Source organism: Erpetoichthys calabaricus, chromosome 12 (assembly GCF_900747795.2).
Source record: "Erpetoichthys calabaricus chromosome 12, fErpCal1.3, whole genome shotgun sequence".
Lineage (NCBI taxonomy): Eukaryota > Metazoa > Chordata > Cladistia > Polypteriformes > Polypteridae > Erpetoichthys > Erpetoichthys calabaricus.
Window position 1 is genome coordinate 7,861,827 of NC_041405.2, and position 18,058 is coordinate 7,879,884.

General features: G+C 39.0%; 1 protein-coding gene across 3 annotated transcripts in view; it reads left to right on the forward strand.

Moving 5' to 3' along the window:
- Positions 1-1,933: 1,933 nt before the first annotated feature.
- Positions 1,934-18,058, forward strand: part of LOC114643076 (NKG2-A/NKG2-B type II integral membrane protein-like) — a 63,247-nt gene continuing 47,122 nt past the window's right edge. Inside the window, exons 1-3 of one of the 3 annotated variants that reach the window (XM_051934727.1) lie at positions 1,934-2,095; positions 5,622-5,717; positions 12,628-12,663. In XM_051934727.1, coding sequence (XP_051790687.1) covers positions 2,020-2,095; positions 5,622-5,717; positions 12,628-12,663 — 208 coding nt within the window. In that variant the 5' untranslated portion in view covers positions 1,934-2,019. The remainder of the gene's footprint in view (positions 2,096-5,621; positions 5,718-12,627; positions 12,664-18,058) is intronic. The other 2 variants (XM_051934729.1, XM_051934728.1) reach the window with 2 other exon arrangements.

Consider the following 18,058-nt stretch of genomic DNA (forward strand, 5'->3'; position numbering starts at 1 on the left):
ATCGTCTCCCATGCTCAGCCTCAGTCGGTGTGCCTCACTCGTAAAGTCAACATCAGTACGAGCGTAAAATGTTTACTATAGCATTGTGACCACATGTGTATGCGTAAAGCATTTTTTTATTTTGTGTGCAAGCGATGAATCTGCTTAACGACAATGCAATGTCACATTTCTGCGAAATCCTCAAAAGAAGGCAAGAGCAACTGTCATTGGATACGTTTCTTGTTAAAGTTGCAAAAAACGAAAAAGATTCGAGTGAGCCAACAGATAGCAGTGATTCCGTTAGTTACAGTGAAAGTCGTCCTACACAACAACCCTCCTCTCTTCTCTCTCGTCTCCCTCACACCAGCCACGATTCTTTTCAAAGGTAAAGTGCAGGTTAATTTGTTTTACTGTATGCATTTTTACTTTATATTTGTATTAATCATTTTTATATGAATATTTTTGGGTTGTGGAACAAATCATCTGAGTTTCTATTATTTCTTATGGGGAAATTCGCTTTTATATACGAGTACTTTAGATTACAAGCAGGTTTGCAGAACGAATTATACTCGCAAACCAAGGCACCACTGTACAGTTTTTGATTATTAATTATTGAATGTGTTTGCTTTTAGTTTTTGCCTTTTAGGTAACACCTAGTTTTTTGCTCCTTCTTTGTGCCTGTCTTTTTTTGCGATCTTTTTTGAATTAATCTTTAAATATTACATGAACTTTGTTTTTCTGGTTCTAAGATTTTACAGTTTTCCCTCTTTTTTTGTGAATCCTTTTTAAATTCATGGACCCATTTTTGAGCCTTCGTAGGCCGTAAGCCTGCAACTACAGTTTGGGGGTTAGGCTTCCTGAGGAAGTGGGGGGTTACTCTTTTTTTCTCTTAAAACACATTTTTCTAAGCAAAAGTATTCATGGGAATATGGAATTCTATTACTCTGTAACATTTATATGCAGTTATGTTTGCAGTTATGTTTCTAGATCATCGCAATAATTTGTTTTTCGGTGCTGTAACGTTATTTTGTTTTATATATGGGGGTTGCCATGTTATAATTCTTGATACTTTGACACTTCTCCCAGTTGCCAAGGGACAGTTTTAGACCTTGACGCATCTTAAGTCATCAATGTGATGCCCTAAATACAAGGATTTGGATATAAACACAATCAAGCGTAGTGGAAATTTCTCTCTTGAGTTTCTGATTTTACTCTTTTTCCTTTAACTTTGGTGGAAAGTTTTGTCTTCTAGGTTTCAACTTGCTTCTGGTTTTGATTGCGTTTCATGTCCTGGTCCTCTTAGGTGCAACCTACAGGAGACAGGGCTGAACACCTGATAAACAAATACATGCATGCAATGTAGTAGAAGTAACAAACAACTCAATATTCAATTAATAAAAGACTAAAAGAAGAAAAGCAAAAAATAATGAATACCACTATATTCAATCTTTAGTTAAACTTTTTCGTATGAACAAAAACTTTCTTGATGTAAGGGTGAGACCCTGGCTAAAATATAACTCAATCAGGTGTAATAGTAAGAGATTATGCTTGTCACCCCAAATTTTATTAAATAACTCTGAAGACAACATGGCTCACGTAAATGTAGTAGGTGGGAATTAAGCCGATGTCTTAGTGGACGGAAAAGTGTGTTGACCATCACGCCATCTTCACACCCCGACGGTGCCATTTCCTCTGTAGTATTTTATACCACTTACTTTAACACGTCACCCTCCATGAAACGCAAGTATGGCTGAAAATGAAATGCCAAACACCTGACTGATGACTTTTCTACAAAATTTGAAGCCTCTGGGCTGAAAAACTAAAGTGTGCAACAAGAACAACAAAAAAAAAAGCTTGTTATATTAGAATCCATCATAGTATATTATAAATCCACAGATAAGTCAGAAGCATTGCAGCTCTGATGTTGGTTGTATTCTGCACACCCAGGCACATTTCCTGGACTTCGAGGTGCCTGGTTCTTGTCTTTCTTCCTCATTTGCTCTTTCAGACGTCCTGAGTGCTCACAACTGACGATCCTTCATGGAGCAAAATGTGGTGTACGCTGACATAAATCTTCCAGGTGGACAAAAGACTACGAACAGACAGCAGCATTCAGGTGGGGGCTCATATTAGTCTTCTTTTGTCAATTATTGAGTAGAAAGATAGAATAGTTAACTACGAAAAAGGAAGGGGGGGATGGAAAATATGCGAGACAAGAATGGCTGTGACAACCATGAACTTAATGCTCATAAAATGAATGTTCCATGCTTACGATTTTAATTTATTTTCCATTGTATTGTTTTGTATTGCTTTCATACTGAATAATGCAACATAATCTTTTACACTTTAAAGGTTCTTTTCAATTAACAATTTGTAAAGGACTACATATTGCTAATTTTATCATTACTGTTTATTATTTCTCAAGAGTGTGATAATGATAGTTTTGGTGCTGTAAATTGTGACTGAAATATTTAAACACACAGTAAGTGTTCAATATAAGATAAGAAACTGTGACTGTACAGTATATAAAAATTAAAATAAGAAAATATTATTTTATATATGTTTAACAATTTTTTTACTAGTAACCCAAAACCTCAGAAAAATAAAATGGTTACTAAGGAGAAAGACATAAATGGCTTAAAAGGAGGTTTGTGCCAGGTGATGAAGAACAAGAGAACTGAATTCCGTTTCTCAGGGTAGAAGTGCTACGTAGAATATTAAGTTTTAAACAGAAATGTCTTCATAGGATAACAAAGTTTTGTTGTTTTTGTTCAGCCTTATGTATTCCTGACCCGCTGTATTTAAAATTTCCACCCCAAGACAGCTTTTCCAGTGATGTCCATTCCATTGAGATATCAAAGTTTATTAAACTCACCCTTGATCACTGTTTTCCTGTCCCTCCATTATTTGAACTCATTAATCCAGTGCAGGATTACAGGGGGCTTAAGCCAAAACTGCTACAAGCCCTCCCTGGGATGGACCTCCACTCCATCACAGTGGCCACTCACTCCCAGACGGCCGGACTACCTGAAGATCTGAATGCTTGGACCTGCTTGTGTGACTGAAATTAACAGGAAGTTCAAATGAAAATCTATTTGTGGCTGCAGTCTGAATTTCTGCTTAGCTCTGTTTAACTTGTACAAAGGTAGACATGGCTGCTGTTTAAGTGAACTTCAGAGACACATTTGTTCTTAGAAACATAAAAAAGGGTCCCAGTAGCAGCTGTAATGGTCGTCATGCAGGTTTTTATTCAGGCTGGTCAGATCTCCTTCTCCTTTCAAGTCTCTTTAGCTGAGGCTCGCTGTCCTCCTGTGGTCTACCAGCACTGCGCTCCACACCTTCTTTATGCCCCCTGTCTTGTACTTCAAGGGTAGTGCACCACTTCACCATGTTAATATGGAAAGAAAAATAAAGGAATATTCATGAAACATCGACGTCAAGTACAAATACAGATTATTGTTTTAATATATTTAATGATCATTTTTCCCACTGATTATTGCATTATCTTCAATATTTCATTGCAATGCATTTACGCCTCAGTAAAGGATGCTAATTTAGACTTAGTGCTCCATTTAATGTTATTTTAATTTAGCAATTCTGCTTTATTTAACATCCATCCATCCATTTTGCAAACCACTAGCACTTAATATTCAGTTCAAGGTTGCAGTTTCTGACAAATTAGTAGCAGATAAAAATTCTGCCAGCACAGCATAGCGGTTTTTAAAAACTGTACGTTTGTTGAAATTTTAGAAGTGAAATCTCTCAAACCAGTTGCATTCTAATTTTAATGTCAGAAAACTATTCCTGTTTCTACTGTTTTAACTTAATCAAATTGATAAAGCACTCTTGTATCTTATACACCATGTATTTACATATTCTCAAAACTGATAAGTCTTTGTAAAAATTAATAAACTCACTTACTGAGGGTGGGCTGGGGGGCTGTGAAAATAAAGCAATGTTAAAAAAAAAAAAAACCTGTTAATATAATTAAAATTTTAAATTACTGTGAAGGAGTGAAGCCCGTCCTGGGTTATTTTCTGCCTTGCAACTGGTGCTGGAAAGAAAGAAAGAAAGAAAGAAAGAAAGAAAGAAAGAAAGACAGACAGACAGACAGACAGACAGACAGACAGACAGACAGACAGACAGACAGACAGACAGACAGACAGACAGATAGATAGATAGATAGATAGATAGATAGATAGATAGATAGATAGATAGATAGATAGATAGATAGAGTGTACTTTATTTGCACCAAGGGAAAATATGGCTTTTATAGAAGCTCAAGAAATAGAGTTGTTATCATAAACACCTACAGTGCTTCTCAAACACCCACAAGATTGACAAAAAAGAAGAACCATATTTGACTTGGCTAACGATAAGATGGCAGTCCCGATGAGGTACTTTAAAGGCACACTGCCATAGATATGAAGGAGCCCACTTCTCCTGCATTGTTTGTGCCTTCACACTCAGTGCTAGTGTGCCATGGAGCAGATATGCAGCATTGTGAATAATGGCTATAGGTTTTCTCTCCATTCTCTCTTCCACTACTATTTCCAGCAGGTCCAGAGAATGTCCCGTAACCGTGTCTGCTTTCTTATGGAGCTGCGGGGGTTTTTGTTCCAGTTACTTAATTATAATCCAATTCTGACCAGTAATGACATTTGCTATTGTTAGTATTTTCATTCTGCCTCATCAGCTCACACTTATATTGTAGATTGTCCTTTTACAACAATATCATCCCAGTGATTTGTAGTTGAGAACAGATTAGTAATTCTAGCATTTTTCTCTTAGTTTTCTTTTGAAACCAATTAAGGGTTAGGATGTTGTATTGTTGTGTAATTTTGCCTTAATATAGCTGCTCTACAGCACTCCACGTGTACAGGTGTATCTTTGTGTGGACACCTGCTGTAAGCAAAGAGACTTAGTACCTTAGGACTTCTCCTGATCCGGTTTATTTTTTGTCATTAAAGCCACCCTTTTGTATACGCAGATCATGCACAGTGCGTGAGGCCTGTGATTAATGAACCAATTTTAGGCCATAGAGGGTTCACATATCTCTGAGATTCAGGAGCTCCACTGGACAGCCAATTGGATTGCACGTTTTTGTCACATGGTTTTCTTGACTTGTGTCAGATAACTCTTCCCACAGCCCTAACCACAGTGTAACTGGGCATATCACATAACATCGCTGAAGTATAAAGTACAACGACAACCTCCTCAAAGGAGTGAAGCTCTGGAGGTCCGCAGCTTGACTCTGTTGGGGTTATTGCTGTTTAGTGAATTGTCAAATTAGCATTGCTGAAAGTCACCTGTTGTGATGAATTTCTATTAATGAGCAGAGAGATACAGTAACTTCAAGTCAACACCATAGAAGAGAAAAAAACAAAAGCATGACGGAGCAGCTCGTGCTGCACTTGCAGGTGTGTTTCAGAAATCTAAGTAAGTCGGACATCCAGTATGTTACGTCAATTGCCACCACAGTAATGCTACAGGGTCACTGGAGTAACAATGGAGAAGCATTGTGTGTAAAATTGCCTTGTTAGGCCTTTCTCCACTTCATTCATAACACAAATCTTCTTCTGCTGATCCTCTGAATATCTGCAGTTTTCTCTGCTTGTAATGTGATTTCTGTTTTCAAACAGCTAAGGAAGAAAAAGGGAGATGCTGGATAACTCGTGGTGTGGCTGCTTGCTTCCTAGTGGCATCCGGGATAACAATCATAATTCTGGCCATCAAAGGTACGTATTGTTGTAACTTTTAAAAATCATTTCTTCCTGTAATACATTGAGACTCAGACCAAGAATAAGCAAACAAAAAAATTTTAAAAATTAAATTATTTTTCAAGTCAAAGTTATTTCTTCATAATCATGGTATATATTAATTTGTCACATATTATAATGTTCTAAAGTGAAGTATTGTTTTTTTACATAAATTTTTAAAATACTTTGTTCTTGTAGCTTACAATGGAGCTCTCCACATCTACACATGATAGTAAAAGCCTCCAAACTTACTAAATTCGTCCAAAAATGCTAAAAAATGTTATTGATCTGCATTTGGAGATTACACACGTATTGCATTTCCATTTTGTTTTAAGAAGGAAAAAAAACAAAAAACAAACCTTTGTGAGATTCTGTCATTTTAAAAGATGCTGGCTGTGAGCCTCATATCATCGGCAATTTCCTTGTATGCCTTACTTGGCGGTACCCTTACTCTGCTCTTTAGACAGTTCACCAATAATAACGGGGGGAAAAAATCACACTTCCTTTAAATTTTTTCACTATAGGGAAGATTCTGGCTACTCCGGCTGGGTTGATAAACATGCATGTGCTTCAGTGAGGGGATATTAAGCTTGCAATGAATTTGAAAATGGCAATGAAGTGACAAAAGCTGATCAGACATTACAGGCGTACATCCAGTGCTTGAACAGGAGAAAGAAAGTGTCACGCCATTGACGTATCTGTGTGTACTGCCTCAATTGAAGGCCATGCATATATCAGCCTTCCTAACCTGCTTATCCAGGCTCCAGCTGGAGCCTAAGCCAGCAAGCATCGGGCACAAGGCTGGAACAATCTCAGGAAAGGGCAGCAGTCCATCACAGGGCAAACACACACACACAAGGGGCAATTTAGCAATGTTAATTTATGTTAAGTTTAATCAGGTTGAGGTTTAGTAAGTTCGGTCCAGAGGTTTGAACATTGGCAGAATCAGATGTCATTTGTGACTCACAGTGCCATGTTCTGCATGCATTTACAGATTGATTTGCATCAGGGTCAATGAATTAACTCACTCAAAAACATTGTGCTTAGTTCTTTTATTGCTATGTATATTAAAAACAAAAAAAAAAAATTGGTGTGCTTCAATCTGCTCTGTCACATACTCGGCCTTTTTTGGATCGTGCATGTACAACACACGACATGGCAAAAGTGGCCTGGCTCTTTCAAACAATCTAAGGATTTATTAAACATACAATGCAGTGTGTAATCAGTTCAGTTCAGATCTATTGTTATATGTAGAAAGTACAATGAAACTCAAACGTACTCTTTGCGTCTCACGTTGTGGCCTACGAGAAATAAACACACAGATTGTAACGGGGGGCATTTCACTGTTGTGTTGTCGTAACTTCACGGCTGTTACAAGCACACAAATGAACAAGTAAAGTATCCCTATGTTATGTATATGTAAAAATTTAATACTAAATATAAGTTCTATTTAATGTTTCAAATTATTGCATTGAATGTGTTATGTGCCTGCACCCTGGTATTAAGGTGCACGTTACAGCCGGAACTTGTTTCTATACATAAAATGGTGGAAGTTTGGTAATTGCCGTATTTGTGTCTTTCTTTATTAACTTACTATTATACTGTTGGTTTACACCTGATAAACAACACAACAGAATTGGCGACGAGAAAATAAATAACCCTGCCGCATGCTGACTGTTCAAAACCAACTGAGCTTCTCTGCTTTGCGTTGAGTGAATTTCCATGTTTTCTATGTGCTTCGTGGCATACTGAAGAGCGCACCCTGGGCCTGCCAGAAGAGAGACGGATAAAACACAGAAGTGAGTAAAGAAAATCTTAAGAATTTGAAACAAGATGTATGGCTGTGTAGGACAAATGGCTGCTTTTGACAGCACCGAGGAGGAATGGGCTACTTACATTGAGAGACTTGAGCAGTACTGCCTCGCAAACGATATCGGGAATGAGAGAAAGGTGGCTGTGCTTTTAAGTGTAATGGGTCCGAAAACTTATAATCTGTTGCGCAGTCTAGTGGCACCGTTGAAACCCGCAGAAAAATCATTTAAAGATATTGTGGATGTATTGCAAGCACATTTGAACCCAAAGCCGATGATTATTGCCGAGCGGTTTCGCTTTCATAAACGGGACCAGCAGGAACACGAGTCAATTGCGGACTATATTGCTGAGCTAAGGTGGCTTACAGAGCACTGTCATTTTCGCGAGGGCTTGTCCGACACGCTAAGAGATCGACTCGTGTGCGGGCTTCACAACGAGAGCATACAGAAACGGCTCCTCACAGAAAGAGATTTAACATTACAGCGCGCACAGGAAATAGCGATTTCAATGGAAACGGCGGAAAAAGACGCCTTAGAATTTAAGAGAAAAGTGATTTCACAGTGCAGCCTCAATAAGGTTGTAGCAAAGCACGCTGAGAAAATGCCATCCTGCTTTAGATGTGGAAAAAAATCGCACGTTCCGACTGAATGTTGGTTTAAAGATAAAGAGTGCAGACAGTGTAATAAAAAAGGGCACATCCAGAAAATGTGCAGAATGAACGAAAATAAAGGGAAGTCACATAAAATGGGTAATAAAAGCAAAAAGGTACATGAAATTGATAAAACCAACTCCAGTGACTCTGAAACTGAACATCTGTCTTGTCTAGAGCTCCATTCTATTAAACACACTGACCGCAGAATAATATGGGTGGCACCCAAAGTGGAAGGAGTGACATTAAAAATGGAGTTAGACACCGGATCAGCCCTGTCAATTATTTCAGAAAAAGATTATAAAAAAAAAATTTCCAAATGTGAAACTGAAAGGCACTTCAGTAATACTAAAAACATACACAGGTGAAAAGATTGCTCCCATTGGTAAGCTTAAGGTGACAGTTGTGTATGAAAGCCAGAGACATCTGCTGGATTTATATGTGCTATCAAGAGGAGGTGTTCCCTTATTTGGACGTGAATGGCTAAAAAGTATCCAGCTTAACTGGCAGTCCATAAAAGAAATGCATTTCACCTCAGGACTGAGCATATTTCCTAAGCAAGAAAAGCTGAATTCACTATTAGTTCACTATGCACAGGTGTTCCAAGAGGGAATTGGGACTCTCAAACATATCAAGGCACACATTGCAGTGGAAGAGGATGCACAGCCAAAGTTCCATAAGGCTCGCCCTGTACCATATGCTATTCGCCCTAAGGTTGAGGCAGAGCTCAAGCGTTTAGAAGGACAGGGTGTCCTCTCCAAAGTCAATTGGTCTGAGTGGGCAACGCCCATCGTGCCCGTGATCAAGAAAAATGGTGCTGTACGCATCTGTGGTGACTTTAAAGTCACATTAAATCCTGTACTACATGTCGACCAATATCCTCTACCACGCATAGAGGATATCTTTGCCTCACTTGCTGGTGGCGAGAACTTTTCAAAGATAGATTTGTCCCAAGCATATTTACAGATGGAATTAGAGGAGTCATCTAAAAAGTACCTCACTATTAATACTCACAAGGGACTCTTCCGTTATAACAGACTGGTTTTTGGAGTTTCGTCTGCTCCTGCTATGTGGCAGAGAGCAATGGATCAGGTGCTACAGGGCATCCCTGGTACTCAGTGTTACTTAGATGACATAATTGTAACTGGTACAGATAATAGTGCACATCTGACAAACCTTGAAGCAGTCCTTACTAGGCTGTCAGAATTTGGACTGAAAGCAAATAAAAGTAAATGCCAATTCTTTAGGGACTCTTTAGAATACTGTGGACATATTATTGATAAGAATGGCCTCCATAAATCCCCAGACAAGATTGATGCTGTCCTGAAGGCACCTCAGCCTGAAAATGTGACCCAGTTACGTTCTTTCTTGGGCCTTGTAAATTACTACCATCGATTTTTGCCAAATCTTTCAACAGTGTTGCATCCACTAAACTGTTTGTTACAAAAAGGAAATAAATGGGAATGGTCACAAGATTGTGAACAAGCGTTTAATACTGCCAAACAGCTGATTACATCTGATGAAGTGCTGACACATTTTAATCCAAAGTTGCCATTGCGCCTGGCTTGCGATGCATCACCGTATGGCATTGGTGATGTTCTTTCTCACAAGATGCTTGATGGCACAGAACGACCAATTGCTTTTGCATCAAGGTCTCTAAGTCCTGCTGAAAAGAATTATGCACAGATAGACAGGGAAGGTCTAAGCCTAGTGTGGGCGGTAAAGAAATTTAATCAATACCTATATGGTAAACATTTCACATTAGTTACTGATCATCAGCCCTTAGTTGCTATTTTCAGTCCTCATAAGTGTGTTCCAACCATGGCTGCAGCACGCTTACAACGATGGTCTTTGTTTTTAGGCGGCCATGACTACCAAATTGAATTCAGAGGCACAAAACAACATGCAAATGCAGATGGACTTTCCCGTCTACCTTGTGAGTTTAAGGGAACTCAAAACCTTTCCGATCCAGCTGAAATTTTTCATCTAACACAACTGGAGCCCTTACCCATTACAAGTGCTCAAATTCAGAAAGAGACAAGTCGAGATCCCACTATGGCCAAATTATTTGACTTGATAATAAAAGGTTGGCCTTCTAGAAGTGATGCTGATCTCCCTGAGTACTCAAATCGACGTGACCAGTTATCAGTGTGTCAAGGATGCATTATGTGGGGCACAAGAGTGATTGTACCACCCAAACTTCGTACAAAAATACTTGAGGCACTTCATGAAGGTCATTTAGGTGTTGTAAAGATGAAAAGCTTAGCCCGAAGCTACATATGGTGGCCTGGAATTGACCTTCAAATAGAGAATCTGGCCAAGTAATGCACAGGATGCCAACAGACTCGGCGACAGCCCCAAAGCGCTCCCCTTCATACCTGGGAATGGCCAAGCTCTGTCTGGCAACGACTTCACATTGACTATGCAGGACCTTTCCATAATCGAATGTTTCTCATTGTGGTTGATGCACATTCAAAATGGCCTGAAATTTTTGCAGTAAAAAAAGGCAACATCATCTAAAACGGTAGATATACTCCACACCTTATTTGCACGTACTGGACTTCCAGAACAACTAGTCAGTGACAATGGCACTCAGTTTACATCTGCTGAGTTCCAGGCATTTGTAAAAAAGAATGGCATTAAGCACATCACCTCTGTTCCTTACCATCCTGCAACAAATGGTCTAGCTGAACGTTTTATTCAGTCCTTCAAACTATCTATGAAAGCCATGGAAAAGGAAAAAGAGTCGCTACATGTGAAAATTGCAGGCTTCCTTCTAGCCTATCGAAACACAGCTCACTCAACCACAGGTCAGACTCCAGCAATGCTTTTCCTGGGAAGAAGCTTGAGATCACGCTTAGATCTGCTAAAACCTGATTTGCGTATACATGTGCAAAAGAAGCAGTGCTTCCAAGACCAAAAACAACGCAAGCTTAGAATATTTGAGGTTGGACATAAAGTGCTTGCTAGAGACTACCGACACTCAAATCAGAAATGGCAACCTGGTAAGATTGTGTCAAAGACTGGTCCACTGACATACACAGTGCAGGTGGGGCATGATACAGTCTGGCGCAGATATATCGACCAGCTTCTAGATGCACAAGCTCAGGAAGACACATCACAAGACGAGGCTGAGGAGCTGATCATTCCTCAGAACTCAAATGAGTTTACCTTCTTGACACCTGATTCATCCCTTGCTGCTGGTGAATCTCAGCCTCAAGAATCTGCTGAATCAACCTCATCTCAAATGTCTGCTCCACCTACACAAGAAAGACGCTATCCTGAGAGGATTCATAAACCTCCTGAAAGGTTGAACTTGTAGTCAATATTAATGTACAAAGTACTTAGGAGTCTGTTAGCTTTGGTAAGCTGCATTTCGCCATATATAAATGTTTCAGTACACCGTAGTAAATGGTGCACTTTTATATAGTATGCTTTAGCTGTCTTTATATTCATGTTTTGTATCCATGCCAAGTGTTTTGTAGATATGATATATATAAAAAAAAAAAATACTGTTATACATCCAAGCTGGGTGGGAGGAAATGTTATGTATATGTAAAAATTTAATACTAAATATAAGTTCTATTTAATGTTTCAAATTATTGCATTGAATGTGTTATGTGCCTGCACCCTGGTATTAAGGTGCACGTTACAGCCGGAACTTGTTTCTATACATAAAATGGTGGAAGTTTGGTAATTGCCGTATTTGTGTCTTTCTTTATTAACTTACTATTATACTGTTGGTTTACGTGTAAAAACACAACACCCTACCACAAGAAAATAGGATCAATAATCTGCAGTAAAATTATTATTTCTAGTTTCCTTCCATTCTCACAAGAATGCCAAATAAACACAGAAGGTGTGCTTTATTAAATTGAAAACTTCACTTCAAAGTTGATGTTTTAGTTGAGTTTTAAGTTTTGTTTTGTATTTTTTTAATCAGGTATGGATACAGGCTTCCATAGAGCTCCATTGTATAATGCTAGAACAGACAAAGTATTTTTCAAATTTGTAAAAATAACTTCATTTTAGAACACAATTGTATGTGGCAAATTAATATATGCAATGACACTGAAGAAATAACTTTGACTTGAAAATACCAAACACCAGGCAGAAAGACTCTAGTTTGTCAGAAAGACCTTACCAGTATTGTGTCCGCTCACGGAATGCAGAGTGGAGTGGAAAACAGTGGACGCCTTTCTGGTAAAACAGACTCTGCAAAAATCCTGGAAGAGTAACTACCCACCTAAAGTTACAACTGAAAACGCACCCTTGAGGATCCATATAGAAATTCATATTTCTTCTATCATTAGTGCTTACCGAGTACTTGTTTGTGATGCAGTGCAGAAGTGTGTTTGTAAACTTAATGTAATTATGAACGGCTCTTCAACAACCCCAACTTTCATTCTTTCATTTTTATTTTTACAGTTTATGAAGGAGATCACACACAGCAAACTGAATCAGGTAAGCCCTTCATATTTCTCTGGCAGAAAAGAATGGTTGCAGTCATTGTCTCGCGCTGGCCTTCATGCATACATTCTGTATGTAAACATTAATAATTTATCATGAATTGAATCCTGTGTATCCCCACTGAGAAATAACTTGTCACTTAAGATCTGATGATGTCTTTTAAAGGATTTAGAAGGCCAAGACCCAGGATTTGTAGGAAGTCTTTTATCTAATCAATCCTGTCACTGGAAAGAAATTTGCTCAGACGCCACCCTGCTCAGTTGAGTGTCCTCACATGGAGTTGCTGGATGTAAACTTGGACCACTGGATTCAGAGTACAGAGTCTTATCTGTCTTAACCAGTTGACGTAAAGGAGAGTTGGCCAAAAAATGGGTGCTGCCCAAGCAAATTTCTAATCAATGACAAGTCATTTGCAGTAATAAAATCAAACTGACTGCACCCACCAGCAGGGTGAATTTAACACGGTCTTCGATGTAAGAGTGCCATCCTTTTGTTAGGAGGTCTAATACACCTCTCGGTGGCACAGGCTGATCTGTCTACCGTTGTTGGTGACACACAACGTTCTCCTCTTTCTTCAGTTGCAGAAAAACCCCACAAATGCTGCCCAGATCTGTGGATTAAACGCAGAAAGAACTGCTACTACTTCTCTGTGAATAAAACAACATGGGAGAGAAGCAACTGGCAGTGTGGCTCTCATGGAAGTCAGCTGGCTTCAGCAGAGGATGAGGAGGAGTTGGTAAGTCATGGCGGCTGACGTGAAAGTGTGCTGCATTTTTCAGTAATTTGCCATTACTAATGTCAAAGGGTAAGTTAAGACTATTGTTCCTATTTCCAGTACCTGAAGGGAAATATCGAGTTTGAATGCTTTATGTGTTATCTTCATTCATCAAACGTTGGCCATTAGTTTTAGATCACTAATATTTGCTCCTTATTATGGCTTGGTGTCTGCTTTATTGACTTCTGTTTGCATACCCTGCCTGTTCCCAGACAATAGGCTTACTTGCTGCTTTTATTTTTCCATCTCTAGGTATTTCTTTCTTTATTTCTTTCTTCTCTTTCTTTGTACCATGCTCATAACAAAACATCAAGCTTTCTTTAGTCTTCAAACGACTTTAAAACTTCAAACTGTGAAGGAAACAACACACTTACTATGCTGTGTGCTCTGCTTATCACACCTTCACACTTGAACTAAAACTTGGTCCAGAGTCACAGGACCCTCCTCAAAATGCCTGCAAGTTGTGATGCTGGGTAGGCGAAGCACTTCTCTCTCCTTCTCTCACCTGTCGTCCATGTTCTCCAGAGCACAGGCCACATCTCGCTACTGACAGCCTCCTTTCTTTTTATTTTCTCCTTGCAGGATTTTCTCTTTGACTACTGCAGATCTTATTGGACTTTCTGGATTGGACTCAAGAGAAACCATGAAGAGGGCTGGACTTGGAGTAATCAGCAGCTTTTCAATCTCAGCTGGTAGGTGACTTTATAACAAATCTACCAAACATCTAAATAGAGACACTACACACTTATCTGGATCTAAAACTGAGGCTGCTGTTCTGTGCTGGATCCAGGAACCATTTATATGTAGTCAGGTTTTTCCCATCTAATGCTCTAAATAATATAACAAGAAGACAAAATGAAAAAGTTATAAAGCACAATAACAAAAGGAAAAAAGTGTATTGATACTCTGTTATATACATAAACAACACTCCCTCACCAAATTACACTCACAAATTTTCAAAAATATATATAGCGGGTTGAATAATGGATGGGTGGATATCTTATAGTTTTGTACACCATTATCTTCCAGTGTATTACCTACAATGCTTAAATTCACATGCCTTTAACACACACACACCTTGTCATGAAGTACCAATAAGAGTATTCTGAACATCCGTTCACCACCGTCACCAGCTCTCGATGGCCAGGCCTGCCTCACATCCTGCCCGTCATTTTCCCAGTTGGCCTTTTCACATCCCATCTCACAACCTCCTTGATGTTATCCCCTTCGGACTCTTGCTGCCTCACCCCAATCCCTCTCCTGCTCACCCAACTTAAGGTCTGTTGAAAACTCTCAGACTCACTTAAAAGAATCTTCTTCTCTTTCCTTCTTATTTTGCTGATTTTATTTCATCCCCCTGATCTCAGCAGACTCACTTCTTTTATCTCAGATTGCTCGCCTACACCTTAGATCCTACTCTTTCACCACTTGATATTTTCACTAACTGACCTCTCACTGCACTTAAAAGCATTTCCATCCTCAATACCCCTACTGATCCACCTGCAGTCTGCTACTTCACAATCACCCTCACACTTCCACTAATGATTATTCACTTTAAACGAGACTGGAAGGCGCATTGTGCTTCAAGTGTGATGAGCAGATCTTAAACAGCAATACAAACTACGATATTTATGTGGCAGTAGCACAACCTCTCTCATCCTCAGTGCTGGGGAGCCTTCATTTGGCGTTACTAAGTTGTTCTGCAGGTTAGATTGGTGTCTCTAAACTGGTCTTGTAAAAATGAGTGCTTGTTTGTCATTCTGCTCTACAAAGATCTAGCATCTCCTATTGATAGTGTTATGCTGTGGATATCATAACTTGTTGAAAGAGAATGATCCTGCTACAGGACCAGTGTTTATTAATGTGACAGATAATGTGGATGTAAGGGGGCCTTATTTATTGTGTTCTTCATAGAAAACGGACTACCAGTTAGCCAACACACACACACACACACACACACCTTTATAGAGCAGCCTAACAGAACAGAAGTCCCACAGAACATTTCAAACTGTTCAGACTGTGAACAGATGACATTTTAAATCAATTGATCTTTTCTAGCTTTAGACCATCTCTCACTTCACGACTTCCATCAAGGTAGGATGTCTTTTTGACTCACATGTACACTAGGTGTGATGTTTCCCTGCTTTATTCTGGGGACACTTGATGGTTATTTCTATGGACTGGGACAACAGACGAATGTCATTCCCAGTTTGCCATTCTGTTTGTCTTGGGCCAGTTTGGTATTGTGGTACCTGTAGCCATACTTCAGGTCATGCTGACTTTCATTTTTTTGTGTTTCTACCCAGGAAGACCCAAGTTCGAGAAGAGAGTGGAAACTGTGCCTACGTGGGCAAGCAATCTGTTCAAACTAAGGACTGCAGCACAGAACTTCCTTGGGTTTGTAAGAAGCCATTACAACACTGCGAGTGAATCTTTAGTCACCTTTGCCTTTTAACAAGTTCCAGAATTAGCAGGAGTATGGACGTCATCTACAGTTTTTAAATTTTTTTGTAAAAGAGTCTGAATCGTATTAACAATCAAAATGAAACATCAGGCATTTTAAACTTAATAAGCTCCAGCAAGTTAGGTTACTAGCAGTACAGCAAAAGAACAGCCGAGAAATCGAAGAATTACAAAGAAGCAGCTGGCATGACACACATTAATACCCATCTGTGGTCAGCAGTGATGAAAGAGAAAAGATTTTGGCCCTCATTTGTACATAAATGAGAAAAATTAGATGAACTGACTAGACATTACTGGGCTGTACTGGGAGGTGACCACCTTCTTTTTAATGGTCTACATTTCTTTGGTTTTCTTCCACTGAGCCCTTTTAGGTGTCTTGTTTTTTAACTTTTCACCCTGCATACATTTTTGCATTTGAATAATACTAATGTTAGTAATAAAATTTGGATTATTGTGAGAATCATGCTCATTGTTTTTTATTGTACTGACATTGTCTGCTTAGTCAAGCAAAAGTCATTTCAATGCTGCTAATAATAATAATAATAATAATAATAATTATAATTTCATTTCAATAGTACTTTTGTCACTACTCAAAGTGCTTAGACAGAGGGGAACCATTTCAAGCACCACTAATGTGTAACACCCACCAGGATGATGCAACAGTAACCATTACAGCGCCAGTATGGACACCAACACCTTACCTATCAGGTGGTGAAGTAGTGAGAGAGATAGCCAATCAGAGACAGATGATAATTAGGGGGCCAGAATGACCAGGCCATGGAGGGCAGTTTATCCAGGACATCAGGATACCCTCTACTCTTTATGAAGGATGCCCAGGGATCTTTAATGACCACAGAGAGTCAGGACCTTAAATGTATATGTCATTTGGAGGACAGTGGCACATTTACAGTACAGTGTTCCCAACATTGCACGGGGGCATTGGGTTCCACAGAGACCACATCCCTTGCTGTCCGCACCAACACCTCTTTCAGCCAAAGCTAAAAGGTTCTGATCAGAGGCAAAGAAGAAAGAGAATAAATCAAACAGAGCATAAGTCTCTTATTTGTTAGCCAAAGAATATCACTGAGCTACTGTTTGCCATAATTGACGTGTTGTATGTTGATCTTCACATGAATGTCACTGTACTTTGTACATAATAATGACCCTCAAATTATGTGCAGTCTTGGCATGCACCCATGAGTATTAGAAGTACAGAATTATATCTTCAGTGATTCAGGTGATCTACAACTAGTCATCACAAACATCAAATCATATAGGGGGTGTTCCTACTTGTGGGGGAGTTGATTAAAATGAAAAGATTTGCAGAATTCACATCTTATTTTCTACTGGTACACTGTGGCAATCAGCTTTTGTTACCTGTCCTACTATACTTGCTGAACAAACAGGCCCTCACCTAATGTTACTCAATTATGTTTGCCTCCTTTGTAAGTTGCTCTGGATAAAAGTGTCTGCTAAGCAAATAAATGTAGATGTAAAAAGAGGTGATTTCATAGGCTATAAGGGCATGGAAATTCAATTAGACTTGTTTAGTCTTTACAAATCGTGTATAATTTCAAGGAAAAGCGCTCAAAATTAAAAGTCACACCCAAACTACATAAAACAGATTTAAGAATAGCCCATGTGTCTTCAGAACTGCAAAATCTGGCAACTACGCCACCGAGTTGTCACTGGGCAGTCTTCCAAACGTAAATGTGCTTAAGTAGCTCCTGATTGTTTTAAAGCTTTGACCTAGAAGATTCAATGCTCTGGGTCCCATTGACAGGTGGGTATCTACAATCCTTCCAACACCACAGGCGTTTGCAGAGTGCTTGGTTCAGATGGAAGTGGCTAAAAAAACAAAAACCCACCACCGCAGAAAACCGGAAAAGAAAACAGGAATTAATAGAAGTTAGCAATGATTTAAAATCCAAGAAATAAATGATATTTCGATGCAAATATAATCTATTAGAATTGCAGCTAAAATGCCGCTGTGAAAAAGGCAAATTAAAGTGAGTTTTTAAAAAAAATGTTCCATGGTATTACCCTGGTGTATCTCTGTTGGTAAAACATTTCAAGACCTTAGTGTCAGTGTTTAAAAAGACATGGGTCTGTAAAATGTATAGTTAATGAGATTTTTGTATTTGTTAAGAA